Source organism: Scyliorhinus torazame, chromosome 12, assembly GCF_047496885.1.
Source record: "Scyliorhinus torazame isolate Kashiwa2021f chromosome 12, sScyTor2.1, whole genome shotgun sequence".
NCBI lineage: Eukaryota > Metazoa > Chordata > Chondrichthyes > Carcharhiniformes > Scyliorhinidae > Scyliorhinus > Scyliorhinus torazame.
In genome coordinates, this window is record NC_092718.1 from 36,180,277 (window position 1) to 36,198,232 (window position 17,956).

Sequence of the window (17,956 nt, forward strand, 5' to 3'; positions counted from 1 at the left end):
CCCAGAGAGTAGTGGGGGCATGGAATGCACTGCCTGTGGAAGTAGTTGAGTCGGAAACATTAGGGACCTTCAAGCAGCTGTTGGATAGGTACATGGATTACGGGAAAATGATATAGTGTAGATTTATTTGTTCTTAAGGGCAGCACTGTAGCATTGTGGATAGCACAATTGCTTCACAGATCCATGGTCCCAGGTTCGATTCCGGCTTGGGTCATTGTCTGTGCGGAGTCTGCACGTCCTCCCCGTGTCTGCGTGGGTTTCCTCCGGGTGCTCCGGTTTCCTCCCACAGTCCAAAGATGTGCGGGTTAGGTGAATTGGCCAATGATAAATTGCCCTTAATGTCCAAATTGCCCTTGGTGTTGGGTGGAGGTGTTGAGTTTGGGTAGGGTGCTCTTTCCAAGAGCTGGTGCAGACTCAAAGGGCCGAATGGCCTCCTTCTGCACTGTAAATTCAATGATAATCTATGATTAATCTAGGACAAAGGTTCGGCTCAACATCGTGGGCCGAAGGGCCTGTTCTGTGCTGTATTTTCTATGTTCTATGTTCTATGTTCACAGTTTCCCACACGGTGCGGTCTTCTGACCCATATTTGAGCCTGATCGCAGGTTTCAGAAACCCACAAGGAAAATCCTGCCCTGGGTGCCTGAAATGGCCAATATTTCATTTCATAACACTAATGCTCATGTTGAGCACACGTATTTCCACAAAAAGAGTCACTGGGACAATAAGCGGTTCTCTTCAGAAAGTAAGGAGTTTGTGGGAGGATCTATAGACCGGGAACTGGGAAGGTTTGTTATTGAAACTGGGTGCAAACAAAGACACAGCCCAACTCTTTCACTTCATGACCATAAAATCAGAAGAGTGCATTTTATGTGTAGATGTGTGGAGGATTGAAAGAAAGGCCACTTTAAAAAAAAAAATTAGATGTGAGTGTGTCGTTGGCTAGGACAGCATTTATTGCCTTTGTTCAGAGGGCATTTAAGAATCATAGAATCCCGACAGCGCAGAAGGCGGTCATTCAGCCCATCAGGTCTGTACCGGCCCCTGCTCCGATAGAGCACCCTACCGAGGTCCAATCCCCCGCCCCATCTACGCAACCCCAACCGACCTTTGGACACTAAGGTGCAATTTAGCATGGCCAATTCAGCCAAACCTGCACACCTGTGGACGGTGGAAGGACACCAGAAGAAACGCACGCAGACATGGGGAGAATGTACAAACTCCACACAGACAGTGACCCGAGGTCAGAATTGAACCCGGGTCCCTGGAGCTGTGAGGCAGCAGTGCTAACCGCTGCGCCATCGTGCCACCCTCTGAGTCAACCACAATGCTGTGGAATCACATGTAGGCCAGACTAGAAAAGGATGGCAGATTTCCCTAAAGACCATTAGTGAACTAGATGGGTTTTCACCACAATTGGCGATGGTTCCATGGTCAGCATCAGATGTTCTAATCCCGGATTTTTATTGAATTCAAATTTCAGCATCTGCTGTGGTGGGAATCAAACCCAGGTCCTCAGAGCATTACCCCGGGTCTGTAGACTACTAGTCCAGTGACAATACCACGATACTACCACATTCCTCTCAGCAATCATTGTCTCTCGAAAGAGTATGTATTCTAGAGAAGCCATGTGATGAGTGGGGGAGAAATATAATATTTTCTGCATACTTTTTTCCAGGCTGCAGAATGAGAAATGGATGAATGTTCGAGTAGGAGACGTAATCAAATTGGAAAACAATCAGTTTGTGGCAGTAAGTACTGTTGTTGAGAACTTAATTATTTATAAGTTTGCCCTCGGGATCTGGGGGCCCTGTCAAGGCTGTGTTTAAACTGAGAAGGTCGCATTGTACAATCTCCTTAAACAACTCCAGTCTCATTATATTGAAAGTGGTGCCACTGATTATATAAATATTTTAAAATATGTCAGTAGTTCTTTATGCTATTCGGCAAAATTCCCTAACCATTCATGCGTCAAACTGTGATTCAGCTCTATCTGTCTCCCATTTCTTTTAAACAGTGTTTGATTTAAGTCAGCCCAAAGCGAACCTACTTCAGATCAACCAATCTTGTAGCATTAAAGCAATGCTTGCCTACACATCATAGCAAAAAACTATTCTGTATAGTTGTAATGATGCACTTTCACAGCCTTCATTGGAAACACAAAAGGTATTTATTCATAAGAAGAACTGAACAACAGTACATCATCCCACACGGCTGCCCGAAAATATAATTAGCAGCGATATGAGGAAAGATACAATTAATAGACAATTTTATTGGATTTAGAGCACTGCCGCTAGCCATATGGGCTCACTGATTCATTTATTTCGGAATTCATTCCATCATTAGATGGTTCCAATTCTCTTCCCGCACTTAATGGTGCATTAAGGTAGACTTTGATAGTTGCCTGTTTCCACAGCTAAGCATGCTCGGAACAGGTCGCTGGTCTGTCGCTAGAGGCTTATAGCTTGAGGGACGCCATTCCACATCAAGTGTGGCTCCTAGCATGTTGGAACGATTTTTTCAGGCTGACACGAACCTGTTTGGCTGCGTTATGAATGCACCCCGGCTGGAGCAGTGGTTAGCACTGGGACTGCGGCGCTGAGGATCCAGCTTCAGATCCCGACCCTGGGTCACTGTCCATGTGGAGTTTGCACATTCTCCCCATGTCTGCGTGGGTTTCACCCCCACAACCCAAAGATGTTCTGGTTAGGTGGATTGGCCACACTAAATTGCCCCTTAATTGGAAAAGAAAAATAATTGACTACTCTAAATTTATTTTTAAAAATGAATGCACCCCAGCAAATCTTCTGCCTGACAGAGGACTCCACCTCTTGAAGTGGAGTCCTCACTCTCACTCACTCCCAATTGGTCCCCCATTCTAGGTGACCCTTACTCTGCTGTGTTGCCCTTAAAGGTGACAATGACCACAAATCACCATAATGTCATACTGACCCTGTCCTTAAAAAGGCGAGTGCAAAGAGCAAATCATGCATGGTGTTAGCGAAGATGAATCTGCAGAAATCACTACACGCTCAGAGTCTTGGTCCAGCCTTCAAAAGTAGTTTATTTTACACCGGTGGGGAAAGCGCCTGGTCTATCCCAGTGCTTTTTCAAAGATCAGCAGAAAGGGTTCAGCATTTATACACTTTTGTAGAAAGATACATTCACACAGTTCAACATGACTGGAAGTTGTCCCGTCAAAGATAATCGCTATTTCATTGTTTTAAGGATCAGAGACATCGAAATACATTTCTGTATGATAGCCTAGTAAGCGCTCCCCATTCATGAGAGAACAGGAGCATCCACTCACAGGCGGATCACATGGTTTGCATTCATAGAAACCAGGGTGCCTTTAACAAGTGAGCCCGGCCTTCTCTATTTATGTTTTAAATCACTGTTCCCCTTGCTCTTTATTTTAACTCATGTTATCCCTGGTTGCTGTCTGGTTTCAGCTGTTATCAGGAACTTAGGTTGAGTGTCTTATCAGTGTGTCTTTGTGTTTGTGCTAATGTCTTTGAGGGTGTGGGCTGATTCAGATTTGCTATGTCCAGGCAGGACACCATTTTCTCAATGGTGTCAGTTCTGAGCTACAGAATCCCTGTCCTAGATTATCACACAATGGATGCTGGGTACCACCTTTGTACCCTGGCTAAAGGGGGTCAATATTTGCCCCCTCCAACACAGGGTATATTCATCAATGCAGATGTCATGCTTTATTACATACGGAGACCATCTTTAAGTTGCTGGGCGTTTCTAAACTGTAATCTCAAACTGATCAGCATATTCACACTTTCCGAGTTTCTGATCAAACTACAACTGAACTCTTGGAATGGCCCATTCAGCAAAATGGCAGTCAGTCCTAAAGTGCCGAACCATAGAATCATAGAATTTACAGTGCAGAAGGAGGCCATTCAGCCCATCGAGTCTGCACCGGCCCTTGGAAAGACCACCCTACATAAGCACACGCCTCCACCCTATCCCCGTAACCCAGTAACCCCACCTAAGCTTTTGGACACTAAGGGGCAATTTATCATGGCAATTCCACCTAACCTGCACGTCTTTGGACTGTGGGAGAAAACCGAAGCACCCGGAGGAAACCCACGCAGACACGGGGAGAAAGTGCAAACTCCGCACTGACAGTTGCCTGAGGCCGGAATTGAACCCGGGACCCTGGAGCTGTGAGGCAGCAGTGCTAACTATTGTACCCCGGTGCCGACCAAGTCACTTCAAACTGAGCTTCACTTTCATATAAGAGTGCAGTAAAATGTTTGAAAATATTCCTCTCATTGGAAAACATTCAAAAATTCACCATAACACCGCAGGATTTTTAAAAAATGTATCATTTCATGGGATGTGGCTGGCCCATCATTTATTGCCCATCCCTAATTCCCCTTGGGGGGGCATTTCAGAGTTAAACACATTGCTGCGGATCTGGACAATAATCTATATTGTCACAAGTAGGCTTACATTAACACTGCAATGAAGTTACTGCAAAAAGCCCCAAGTCGCCACATTCTGGCGCCTGTTCGGGTACACTGAGGGAGAATTCAGAATGTCCAAATTTCCTATGTAGGCCAGACCACGTAAGGTTTGCAGATTTCCTTCCCTAAAGGACATTTGGTGGACCGGATGGGCTTTTGAAATGAAATGAAATGAAATTTGCTTATTGTCACAAGTAGGCTTCAAAAGAAGTTACTGTGAAAAGCCCCTAGTCGCCACATTCCGGCGCCTGTTCGGGGAGGCTGGTACGGGAATTGAACCGTGCTGCTGGCCTGCCTTGGTCGGCTTTTAACGACAATTGACGATGGTTTCATGGTCATCATTAGACTTTTCATTCCAGATTTTTATTAAATTCCAATTTCACCATTTGCATTACCCTAGGTTTCTGGATTACTAGCCCAGTGACAATACCACTGCCTCCCCCTAATGTGAGCATGCAACATAGAGCCACAATACTTGCTTTCTCTCACACTTATCTATCATGTAAACAGTTTTTATTTTTTGCCATACTTCTACTAACCTCTGGTTTATCAATCCAATGTGACTCACTCCCATGGCAGCCCTTTTAGCTCCATATCCTAGCACTGTGTTATACCGACTGACTTGCCTGTCTCCCCAGTATAGAAAAGTGAAATAAATTGCATAATGTAGAATCCTGCTTAGTCTTTTCTAGATCCATTCTGCCTTCTAACTGCACTTGTTGCCTTTAACCTTTCTGTCAGTCTCCCTGCTTTCAAGTAGCGGTGAAGTCCTCCCGCAGATATTACAACTTCCTGTTCACTTTTATCACCCAATTCTGGGAATTCACTGTCCCCCACGATGTGGGGGAGGCGGGGAGGAAATGGGGAGCAGGGTCTGAACAGGGTGATTCAGTGAGTTTGAACTCGAAGCAAAGGCAAAACAAACAATGTCAATAATTCCAGAATGACAGAGAACTTCTGTCATTCAGTTCTGGGAATTCACTGTTCATTTTTATAGATGAACCATTGCTACAATTGTACAGACTTGGCGAGACCACACCTGGAGTAATGTGCAAAGTTTTGGTGTGCATGCCTAAGGAAGCATTATACTTATGTCGGAGACAGAACAGCTCAGATTCACTAGACTGGCTCCTGGGAAGAGAGTATTGACCTATGAGGCTGAGTAATTTGGGCCTACACTCGTTCTGGGGTTTAGAGGAATGAGAGGCGATCGCATCGAAACCTACAAGATTCTGAAAGGGCTTGGCATGGGAGGCACCCCAGATGTCGATTTTCCTGGTCGGGGAATCTAGAAGATGGGGACGCAGTCTCAGGATAAGGGGCCAATTGTTTAGGACTGAGATGAGGAGAAATTTCTTCACTGAGGAGGATTGTGAATCTTTGGAATTCTCTACGGAGGGTTGTGGATGCTCCATCGTGGAGTACACTTGCCACTGACATGGACAGACCTTTCGGCTCTTGGCAGGCTCAGCATATGGGGAATGGGCAGGAAAGTGGAGTTGAGATTGAGGGTCATCCATGAGGTACTTAACGTGTAGCCACCTGGGTTGGCCACTTCCCGACTTAAAATGGAGGTCCGCAAAGGCTGCAGGGAAATTCAGCCAACACAGGCAAAAACTAGTAAGTGCAGAAATCCTGTGTATTAGAACTTGCAAAAGCCCAGACAGCACTGAAACCAGCAGCCATCTGCATACTAATGAGCGATCCCCGGGTACAATGGAAACATTTAAGGTCAATAAGGCCATGCCAGACATCGGAACGTAGTCCAATAATTTGAAACCAGGTACGGGGTCCGCCCCAAACGGCAGGAAGCCCCTGGGAACTATAAAGTAGAGTCCCCAAGTTCAAATCGTCCTTCTTGGCAGGGTCACTCAGCAGCGAATAAACCCCTGAGAGTGAACTGCCCAAGCTGCCGCATCAACCAAGTAAATCTCCAGTCAACGCTCGCTACGAGATAGGCGCTCCTAGCTACCAGTCCATACCAGCTTTTAAATCCTGCAGTTTCAGAACCTGAACGAAAGGTCATTTGTTCCCCTGACCTGGTGGGCCAATTCCGAAGCTCAGTATAGGCCTGTTAGTGATAGAGAATAGTCTGGAAAGTAGAGTTTATGCATGAGTAGTGATTTACTGTGTATAATAAATGTGTTTTGATTTGAATCTTACTAATTGGTGTGTTGAGTTATTGATCAGTACTTGAACTTGAACCTCGTGGCGGTATCATAAAGATACCTGGCGACTAGAGCAAAGGTTATAGAAACAGAGCAAATTCAGTAAAGACCCAACGGGCAACGAATTAAGAGCCAACCAAAGTTAGCAACAAACGACAGAACCGATTCAAGCGGCTGAATGATCTCCTTCTCCTATTTATTATATTTATTGTGTCCTTACAGTCATAAAGGTATAGTGTTGCATTTTCAGGATGCTAATTGGCTGTGTTTATGAAATTTGATTTTGGTTGATTTTTTTTCCTGATGTCTACTTACAGGCTGACCTGTTGCTGCTATCGAGCAGTGAACCACATGGACTTGGTTATGTCGAGACAGCCGAGCTTGATGGGTGAGAATATTTTTCTTTATTCATTTACGGATTTGCTAGGCCAGCATTTATTGCCTGTTCCTAATCTTAAACTGCTCTGTGCAATGCTGCAAGATCAGTTCAACTTGCTAATCAATGGGGTGCTGAATTGAAGTCAAGCTGCCACTGAGCGATGGCAAGTAATTTAATGGCCAGTGGAATCGGTAGATTATTATCCAATGAGGTATGTGTTAACTGTCCGATTAGAGTAGTCCTCCCCTGAGAATTTTCTCAAATCCTGGGCAAAGTGCTTCACAACCATATGCTCTCGAAGTGTTATCACTGTTGGAGTACAGGAAAAATGGCAACCGATCTCTGCACTGCAAGATCCCACAGACAGGTACATATTCCTGAGCTTGTAGTATTAGATTCTTATGCTTCTTTAACAAATCAAATGTGCTAACTCTCTCTCTGCCCATGCAGAGTTCATCCCTCCTTTAACAGTGGGCATGGGGATGAGACCTTTCCTTTAGTGTACCATCTACCGTGAACCCCTTTTTTTTACAGAAAACATTTACAACTCTCTACAGCAGCAGCACTGCTCGGCTAGTGCCGCGCCTAACCCCCACTATGTTCTCCCCCATCTGTGAGAGGTTGGTGATGTCTAGCCCTCAGACCTGTTGTGTTCAGCAGCAAGTCATGAAGGCTGCCCAGAGGTTTGTTGGGGAGATACCAGGTCTGTGCGTTTTGTTCTTTTCGTCTCTCACAAAATGCTTGCTCCCGCTGGCATCCCGTTTTGTAACCCAACCACCAGCTAATAAAACCTGCCCAATGAGAGAAGTGAGCAGGAATGACGGCAGTCCTGTGCTTCAAATTTGTGACCTCCAGATTTGTACCTAAAAGTTCCTAATGCCCAAGTCACTTCTATTTTCAAATTTTCTCAGTACTTCTTCCTTCTCAACAGCTACACCTGCAACTCATATCAGCACAGACGGCACAGTGGTTAGTGTCGTGTTTGGTGTTCCGATACACAAACGAACCAACACGGTTGTAGATGGTACAACTCTGTTTCATTATTCTGTATAATAACAACTGTTAACTTCTGGCTGTGGTTCGTACTTCACCAGTTAACCTGTGGACCCAGCCCTAGCACTATCTTAGAGAGGCACTCAGCACATGGTGTAAGTCTGAGTGGCACGCTGTGAGCTCTGTGCTATCTCCTGGTGGAATGAGCGGGAACTGTGGTGTTCCCTGTTTTATAGTGTGTGTGCTCTCACTTGTGATTGGCTATGATGTTGCGTGTGTGTTGATTGGTCCGTCGACCTGTCCATCAGTGTGTGTGTGTGTGTTTGCACCATGATATGTTAATATGGATATCATGACATCCCCCTTTTCACAAGAATACGTGCCTACATGGTAATAAATATTGGTGTGTACTGAGTGCGGCTGAGTATGTGTGTGCAATATTTACAACATGTACATGAGGCTAAACTATATACATAGGCAAGTGTCAGGTGCAACATAGCAATGAGTGCAATCATCAAATATCGAAAGAGAACTCCAGAAATGACAAAAAGAGAAACACGTTAACATTGTTGCACAACAATTCAGTGAGTCCAATGTGCAAACAGGCTCATAATTCCAGCCTAGTAGGTGGGCGACGAATTTGGGTTGACCGCTTCAAGTGTGTGTCAGGATCCTCCGGCTGAGGAATGGGTCTGGCCATGGGCGATAGAGGAATAGGCAGAGTGGCAGGAAGCTCCACGAAGTCAACATCAGGCACAACAGGAGGGCGTGTCACCGGTGCATGATCACGTAGCGAGCGTGGAAGCACCCAAAGGGCCCACCGATTACGCCGGCGAATGGAGTCATCAGGCATGCGAACCAGGAACGAGCGGGGAGCCACGCGGCGGAGAACCTCGGCAGTTGCCGACCAGCCGCCCTCTGGTAGGTGTATGCGGATGTTGTCTCCAGGCGCCAGGGCAGGAAGATCAGTTCTCCAAGTGTCATGTGCCACCTTCTGCTGAGCACGCTGCTGTCGCATCCTTTGCAGTACTGGAGCATGGTCGGGTTTAGGAATATGAATGGATGGCACAGTGGTCCTGAGGGCGTGACCCATCAACAGCTGGGCTGGTGAGAGGCCTGTGGATAGTGGGGCTGAGTGATAGGCCAGCATGGCTAAACAGAAGTCAGATCCGGCATCAGCAGCCTTGCAGGGGAGCCGCTTGACGATATGGACGCCCTTTTCCGTCTTGCCATTTGACTGGGGATGCAGAGGGCTGGACGTCACGTGTGTGAAGCCATATGAAGCGGCAAAAGAAGACCATTCTTGGCGCGCAAAAAAGGGCCCATTGACATGACGGTAAGCGGAATGCCATGCGAGCGAAGGTTTCTTTACATGCTCCGATTACAGCTGATGATGTCAAGTCGTGCAGGCGTATGACCTCCGGATAATTGGAAAAATAGTCAATTATAATGACGTAGTCCCTGCCGAGCGCATGAAAGAGGTCCACACCCACCTTTGCCCAGGGGGATGTTACCAACTCATGGGGCTGAAGCGTCTCAGGGGGTTACGCCGGCTGAAACCTTAGGCAGGTGGGGCAGTTGAGCACCATGTTGGCGATGTTGTCGCTGATGCCTGGCCAGTACACAGCTTCTCGGGCCCTCCGCCTGCACTTTTCAACCTCGAGATGGCCTTCGTGCAATTGTTCGAGGACAAGCCTGTGCATGCTGTGTGGGATCACAATCCGGTCCAACTTCAAGAGGACACCATCAATGACGGCCAAGTCGTCCCGGACATTGTAGAATTGTGGGCACTGCCCCTTGAGCCACCCTTCCGTCATGTGGCGCATCACACGTTGTAGTAGGGGGTCAGCCGCAGTCTCACGGCGAATGTGGGCCAGACTTGCATCAGTAGCTGGCAGATTGGCCGATGTGAAGGCTACATGTGCGTCGACCTGACAGACGAACCGCCCCCCCCGATTCGGGCGGTGTGCTCACTGATCTGGACAGGGCATCCGCGATGATGATATCCTTTCCCGGGGTGTAGACCAGTTGGAAGTCGTACCTCCAGAGCTTGAGCAGAATGCGCTGGAGGCGAGGGGTCATCTCATTGAGGTCCTTTTGTATGATGCCGACCAGGGGGCGATGGTCGGTTTCCACGGTGAACTGAGGAAGACCATACACATGGTCGTGGAATTTATCTATGCCGGTTAACAAACCCAGGCACTCCTTCTCAATTTGTGCATAGCGCTGTTCTGTGGGGGTAATGGTCCGCGAGGCATAGGTGACGCATAGGCCCATGATGCAGTGTCGTCCCGTTGCAGGAATACCGCCCCAATGCCGGACTGGCTGGCATCAGTCGAGATCTTTGTATCTCGAGAGGTGTCGAAGAACGCCAATACCGGAGCGGTGGTGAGCCTGATCTTGAGCTCCTCCCATTCCTTATGGTGTGCGGGAAGCCACTGGAACTCCATAGTCTTCTTCACTAGGTGGCGAAGAGCCGTTGTGTGGGAGGCAAGGTTGGGAATAAACTTCCCCAGGAAGTTGACCATCCCGAGAAAGCGTAGCACTGCCTTCTTGTCTGCCGGCTGCAGCATGGCTGCAATAGCTGTCACTTTGTCTGCATCCGGACGCACCCCTGACCGGGATATGTGGTCCCCCAGAAACTTTAGCTCAGTTTGGCCAAAAGAACACTTGGCTCGGTTGAGGCGCAGACCGTGTTCTCGTATCCGAGCAAAGGCGCGCTGGAGATGACTGATGTGCTCCTGTGGTGTGGTGGACCAGATGATGACGTCGTCAACATAGACGCGCACCCCTTCGATGCCCTCCAACATCTGTTCCATGATGCGATGAAACACCTCGGATGCCGAGATGATGCCAAACGGCATCCTATTGTAGCAGTATCTGCCAAAGGGAGTGTTGAAAGTACACAGCTTCCTGCTGGACTGATCCAGCTGAATCTGCCAAAAGCCCTTTGAGGCATCAAGCTTGGTAAAAATTTTAGCCCGGGCCATTTCGCTCGTGATTTCTTCCCGTTTGGGTATGGGGTAGTGTTCCCTCATGATGTTGTTGTTCAGGTCTTTCGGGTCGATGCAAATCCGGAGTTCGCCAGTGGGCTTTTTTATGCACACCATGGAGCTGACCCATGGCGTTGGCTCCGTGACCCGGGAAAGCACTCCTTGGTCCTGCAGATCCTGCAGCTGCTGCTTGAGGCGGTCCTTGAGTGGTGCTGGGACTCTACGCGGTGCGTGAATGACCGGGGTGGCGTCCGGTTTGAGCCGTATTTTGTACATGTAGGGCAGTGTGCCCATGCCCTCGAAAGCCTCCTGGTTGTGGGCGAGGAGCGAGTGGAGCTGTGCCCTAAAGTCTGCATCCGGGAAATCGGACGTGCCTTCTGGAGACAGAGTGTGTACCCGCTGAACGAGGTGGAGGATCTTGCACACCTGTGCACCTAGCAGAGAGTCCTTCGAGGATCCAGCTATCTCAAAAGACAGTGTGGCTGTGTATGAATTGTGTGCAACCTCGAGCTGGCAAGACCCCATGGCCGGGATAACATTACCGCTGTAATCGACCAACTGACAGCGCGATGGCCGAATCGGAGGTTTGACCTTCAAGGTGTAGAAGGCTGACCATGCAATGAGATTGGCGGAGGCACCAGTGTCTAAACGGAATGTGATTGGTGATCGGTTGACCATTAGGGTGGCACACCATTCATCGCCCGGATTAACGCTGTGCACTGGCATCGGCTGGTGGGTCCTACTTGGGGACATCCGATTTCTGTCTATTACCGCAACGCGGAAGGATTCCCGGTCGTCGGTATCACCGGTTTGTACGTCGTCAGGGTATTACTCGGTGTATGGAGGCTGAATGGCTCGCACGCCCCTGCGAGGCTGGCCGAATTGCAGAGCATTGGCAGGTTGAGCTGCTCGACAGCAGGCAATGTAGTGGCCCATCTTGCCACAACGGAGGCATTGTCGAGTTTTGGCTGGACATTGTCGCTTTAAGTGTGCGCATCCACAGTTGCCGCACGTCGTGACGTCATGGCGTTCGTTGCGCCACCGTGCATGCGCAATTCAGTCCTGCGTAGAGTGCGCCTGCGCGTCACGTCCCTCTGCGCCGACGTCCCCACTTTTAGTGAGTACAAGCGCGGGAGGACTCGGAAAGCGCGCAAAATGGCTGCCCTCGTCCAGGCTGCGGGCCGGGAGGAACTCGATCGACTGGACCCGCTCGGCCTCGTGGGACCCTGCCGTGCCAATTCGGCCGCCTGGAATTGGGAGTACCGGCTGGTCGCATTTTCGTGGAGGACGCAGGTTTCGATGGCGGTGGCAAGGGTGAGGCTCTTTATTTTGAGGAGCTTCTGGCGTAGAGTTTCTGAGGTGACCCCAAACACTATCTGGTCCCGAATCATGGAATCGGAGGTGGCCTCATAGCCGCAGGACTGCACGAGGATACGGAGGTGTGTCAAAAAGGGTTGAAAAGGCTCATCCTTACCCTGCAGGCGCTGCTGGAAGAGGTACCTCCATCAGTGTGTGTGTGTGATTGCACCATGATATGTTAATATGGATATCATGACAGTTAGCACTGCTGTCTCACAGCGCCAGGGACCCAGGTTCGATTCCGGCCTTGGGTGACTATCTGTGTGATGTGTGCACGTTCTCCCTGTGTCTGCGTGGGTTTCCTCCGGGTGCTCCAGTTTCCTCTATCTGTGTGAAGTGTGCACGTTCTCCCCGTGTCTGCGTGGGTTTCCTCCGGGTGCTCCAGTTTCCTCCCACAGTCCAAAGATGCACAGTTTAGGTGGCTTGGCCATGATCGATGCATGGAGTTAGGTAGGGGGAATGGGCGTAGGTCGGGTGCTCATTCCGAGGGTCGGTGCAGAACCGATGGGGCAAATGGCTTCCTTCTGCACTGATGATAAAAAATCCCCCCTCCCCACTCCTGTCCTGTTGTGTTCTCCTGCCAAATGCAATCCCACACAAATTTTGCAACATCCCCATATTATGGATCGATATGAAATATTATTGACTCCACTTGTGAAATTATTTGCCTACTCTACTTTTTTTCAAAAATCACTTCAATCAGTGGCTGAACACCCTGCTCCCAGTCGGAAGGTTGTGGGTTTGAATCCCACTTCAGGAATTGCAGGAGTGCAGTACTGTGTTGCTGGTATTGACTTTCAGGTGCGAAGCTTAAACGAGGCCCTGTCTGCCCTCTGCAGGCAGATGTGAGACAAGGCAAAACACTTAAGCACAGGTGCAAGGGAGTTCTCCCCAGTGTCCAGGTCAGACTTTACCCCTCGGCCACCAATTACCTAATACAGATGATCTGGCTTATTACCACGTCGCTGTTTGAGGGATTTTGTTGTGCACAGATCAGTTGCCACGTTTCACAACATTACAATGGTAGTAACTCTTCAAATGTAAATGGCTGTGAAGCACCTTTGGACACCCTGTGGTTGTGACAAGACAGCGGTCTTTTAATTGGCTCATACTTCACTGAGGATTTGAGAAAATTCTCGGGGAAGACTAACTGAATTGGAAAGTGGACACATACCCAATTGGCTTCAGAATATACAATATGTAAACCTTGTGTAAATGTTGCCATTATCAATTGTAATGGTGCAAGTTGAATCGGGAGTCTATGAGCCTGGCAAAACACGTAACTGGGACAGGAACTATTAATTTTGTAACATTCAGTATAGAAAACAAAGCTGGAAAAAAAGATGTCTGAGTATTTCATTTCTGGTCTCAATTAAAAGGAGCATGCTGATTATTATTGAAAAGGGGAAAACAACAACAAAGTATTTTAAAAATCCCTGCTCCATGGGGTTGACAGCAGACGTTAATTTCTTACCCTTTCACTGGCGTGACCTTCCTACTAAACACGTACATAGAACATAGAACAATACAGCGCAGTACAGGCCCTTCGGCCCACGATGTTGCACCGAAACAAAAGCCATCTAACCTACACTATGCCATTATCATCCATATGTTTATCCAATAAACTTTTAAATGCCCTCAATGTTGGCGAGTTCACTACTGTAGCAGGTAGGGCATTCCACGGCCTCACTACTCTTTGCGTAAAGAACCTACCTCTGACCTCTGTCCTATAACTTTAAACTGAGGGGTAATAGATATGTCCCCTCGTGCCAGCCATATCCATCCGCGGGAGAAGGCTCTCACTGTCCACCCTATCCAACCCCCTGATCATTTTGTATGCCTCTATTAAGTCTCCTCTTAACCTTCTTCTCTCCAACGAAAACAACCTCAAGTCCATCAGCCTTTCCTCATAAGATTTTCCCTCCATACCAGGCAACATCCTGGTAAATCTCCTCTGCACCCGCTCCAAAGCCTCCACGTCCTTCCTGTAATGCGGTGACCAGAACTGTACGCAATACTCCAAATGCGGCTGTACCAGAGTTCTGTACAGCTGCAACATGACCTCCCGACTCCGGAACTCAATCCCTCTACCAATAAAGGCCAACACTCCATAGGCCTTCTTCACAGCCCTATCAACCTGGGTGGCAACTTTCAGGGATCTATGTACATGGACACCTAGATCCCTCTGCTCATCCACACTTTCAAGAACTTTACCATTAGCCAAATATTCCGCATTCCTGTTATTCCTTCCAAAGTGAATCACCTCACACTTCTCTACATTAAACTCCATTTGCCACCTCTCAGCCCAGCTCTGCAGCTTATCTATATCCCTCTGTAACCTGCTACATCCTTCCACACTATCGACAACACCACCGACTTTAGTATCGTCTGCAAATTTACTCACCCACCCTTCTGCGCCTTCCTCTAGGTCATTGATAAAAATGACAAACAGCAACGGCCCCAGAACAGATCCTTGTGGTACTCCACTTGTGACTGTACTCCATTCTGAACATTTCCCATCAACCACCACCCTCTGTCTTCTTTCAGCTAGCCAATTTCTGATCCACATCTCTAAATCACCCTCAATCCCCAGCCTCCATATTTTTTGCAATAGCCTACCGTGGGGAACCTTATCAAACGCTTTGCTGAAATCCATATACACCACATCAACTGCTCTACCCTCGTCTACCTGTTCAGTCACCTTCTCAAATAACTCAATAAGGTTTGTGAGGCATGACCTACCCTTCACAAAGCCATGCTGACTATCCCTGATCATATTATTCCTATCTAGATGATTATAAATCTTGTCTCTTATAATCCCCTCCAAGACTTTACCCACTACAGACGTGAGGCTCACCGGTCTATAATTGCCGGGGTTGTCTCTGCTCCCCTTTTTGAACAAAGGGACCACATTTGCTGTCTTCCAGTCCTCTGGCACTATTCCTGTAGCCAATGATGACATAAAAATCAAAGCCAAAGGTCCAGCAATCTCTTCCCTGGCCTCCCAGAGAATCCTAGGATAAATCCCATCAGGTCCCGGGGACTTATCTATTTTCAGCCTGTCCAGAATTGCCAACACCTCTTCCCAACGTACCTCAATGCCATCTATTCTATTAGCCTGGGGCTCAGCATTCTCCTCCACAACATTATCTTTTTCCTGAGTGAATACTGACGAAAAATATTCATTTAGTATCTCGCCTATCTCTTCAGACTCCACACACAATTTCCCATCCCTGTCCTTGACTGGTCCTACTCTTTCCCTAGTCATTCCCTTATTCCTGACATACCTATAGAAAGCTTTTGGGTTTTCCTTGATCCTTCCTGCCAAATATTTCTCATGTCCCCTCCTTGCTCGTCTTAGCTCTCTCTTTAGATCCTTCCTCGCTACCTTGTAACTATCCATCGCCCCAACCGAAACTTCACACTTCATCTTCACATAGGCCTCCTTCTTCCTCTTAACAAGAGATTCCACTTCCTTGGTAAACCACGGTCCCCTCGCTCGACGCCTTCCTCCCTGTCTGACCGGTACATACTTATCAAGAACACGCAGTAGCTGATCCTTGAACAAGCCCCACTTATCCAGTGTGCCCAACACTTGCAGCCTACTTCTCCACCTTATCCCCCCCAAGTCACGTCTAATGGCATCATAATTGCCCTTCCCCCAGCTATAACTCTTGCCCTGCGGTGTATACTTATCCCTTTCCATCATTAACGTAAACGTCACCGAATTGTGGTCACTGTCCCCAAAGTGCTCTCCTACCTCCAAATCCAACACCTGGCCTGGTTCATTACCCAAAACCAAATCCAACGTGGCCTCGCCTCTTGTTGGCCTGTCAACATATTGTTTCAGGAAACCCTCCTGCACACACTGTACAAAAAACGACCCATCTATTGTACTCGAACTATATCTTTTCCAGTCAATATTTGGAAAGTTAAAGTCTCCCATAATAACTACCCTGTTACTTTCGCTCATATCCAGAATCATCTTCGCCATCCTTTCCTCTACATCCCTAGAACTATTAGGAGGCCTATAAAAAACTCCCAACAGGGTGACCTCTCCTTTCCTGTTTCTAACTTCAGCCCATACTACCTTGGAAGAAGAGTCCCCATCTAGCATCCTCTCCGCCACCGTAATACTGCTCTTGACTAGCAGCGCCACACCTCCCCCTCTTTTGCCTCCTTCTCTGAGCTTACTAAAACACCTAAACCCCGGAACCTGCAACATCCATTCCTGTCCCTGCTCTATCCATGTCTCCGAAATGGCCACAACATCGAAGTCCCAGGTACCAACCCATGCTGCCAGTTCCCCTACCTTATTTCGTATACTCCTGGCATTGAAGTAGACACACTTCAAACCACCTACCTGAACACTGGCCCCCTCCTGCGACGTCAAATCTGTGCTCCTGACCTCTATACTCTCATTCTCCCTTACCCTAAAACTACAATCCAGGTTCCCATGCCCCTGCTGCATTAGTTTAAACCCCCCCAAAGAGCACTAACAAATCTCCCCCCCCAGGATATTTGTGCCCCTCAGGTTCAGATGTAGACCATCCTGTCTGTAGAGGTCCCACCTTCCCCAGAAAGAGCCCCAGTTATCCAGAAATCTGAATCCCTCCCGCCTGCACCATCCCTGTAGCCACGTGTTTAAATGCTCTCTCTCCCTATTCCTCATCTCACTATCACGTGGCACGGGCAACAACCCAGAGATAACAACTCTGTTTGTTCTAGTTCTGAGCTTCCATCCTAGCTCCCTGAAAGCCTGCCTGACATCCTTGTCCCCTTTCCTACCTATGTCGTTAGTGCCAATGTGGACCACGACTTGGGGCTGCTCCCCCTCCCCCCTAAGGACCCGGAAAACACGATCCGAGACATCACGTACCCTTGCACCTGGGAGGCAACATACCAAACGTGAGTCTCTCACGCTCCCACAAAATCTCCTATCTGTGCCCCTGACTATAGAGTCCCCAATTACTAATGCTCTGCTCCTCTCCCCCCTTCCCTTCTGAGCAACAGGGACAGACTCCGTGCCAGAGGCCCGTACCCCATGGCTTACCCCTGGTAAGTCCCCCCCCCCACAAGTATCCAAAGCGGTATACTTGTTTCTCAGGGGAACGACCGCAGGGGATCCCTGCACTGACTGCTTTTTCCCAGTCCCTTTTACAGTTACCCACCTATCTCCAATCTTTGGTGTAACTAATTCCCTGAAGCTGCTATCTATGACCCCTTCTGCCTCCCGAATGATCCGAAGTTCTTCCAACTCCAGCTCCAGTTCCCTAACTCGGTCTTGGAGGAGCTGGAGATGGCAGCACTTCCTGCAGGTAAAATCAGCAGGGACACTAACTGCATCCCTCACCTCAAACATCCTGCAGGAGGAACATTGCACTCCCTTCCCTGCCATTCCTCTTACTTTCTACCAAGATCTGGCTAACAACTAAATTAAATTTTTATAAAAAATAATAATAATATAATAAAATATGGTACTTACCTCAGACCAATGGGTTTTATTATTAGGTTAGAGGAGGAGGGCGGGTGGGAGACACTACACGTGTAGTGTCTCGGGTTTCCTCTCCACCAGAATTTATT

General features: G+C 48.2%; 1 protein-coding gene across 1 annotated transcript in view; it reads left to right on the top strand.

The window, feature by feature from the left end:
* Positions 1–17,956, top strand: part of LOC140387321 (phospholipid-transporting ATPase ID-like) — a 207,143-nt gene that overhangs the window by 48,296 nt on the left and 140,891 nt on the right. Inside the window, exons 6-7 of the mRNA XM_072470249.1 lie at positions 1,679–1,751; positions 6,967–7,037. Of these exons, the coding sequence (XP_072326350.1) occupies positions 1,679–1,751; positions 6,967–7,037 (144 nt within the window). The remainder of the gene's footprint in view (positions 1–1,678; positions 1,752–6,966; positions 7,038–17,956) is intronic.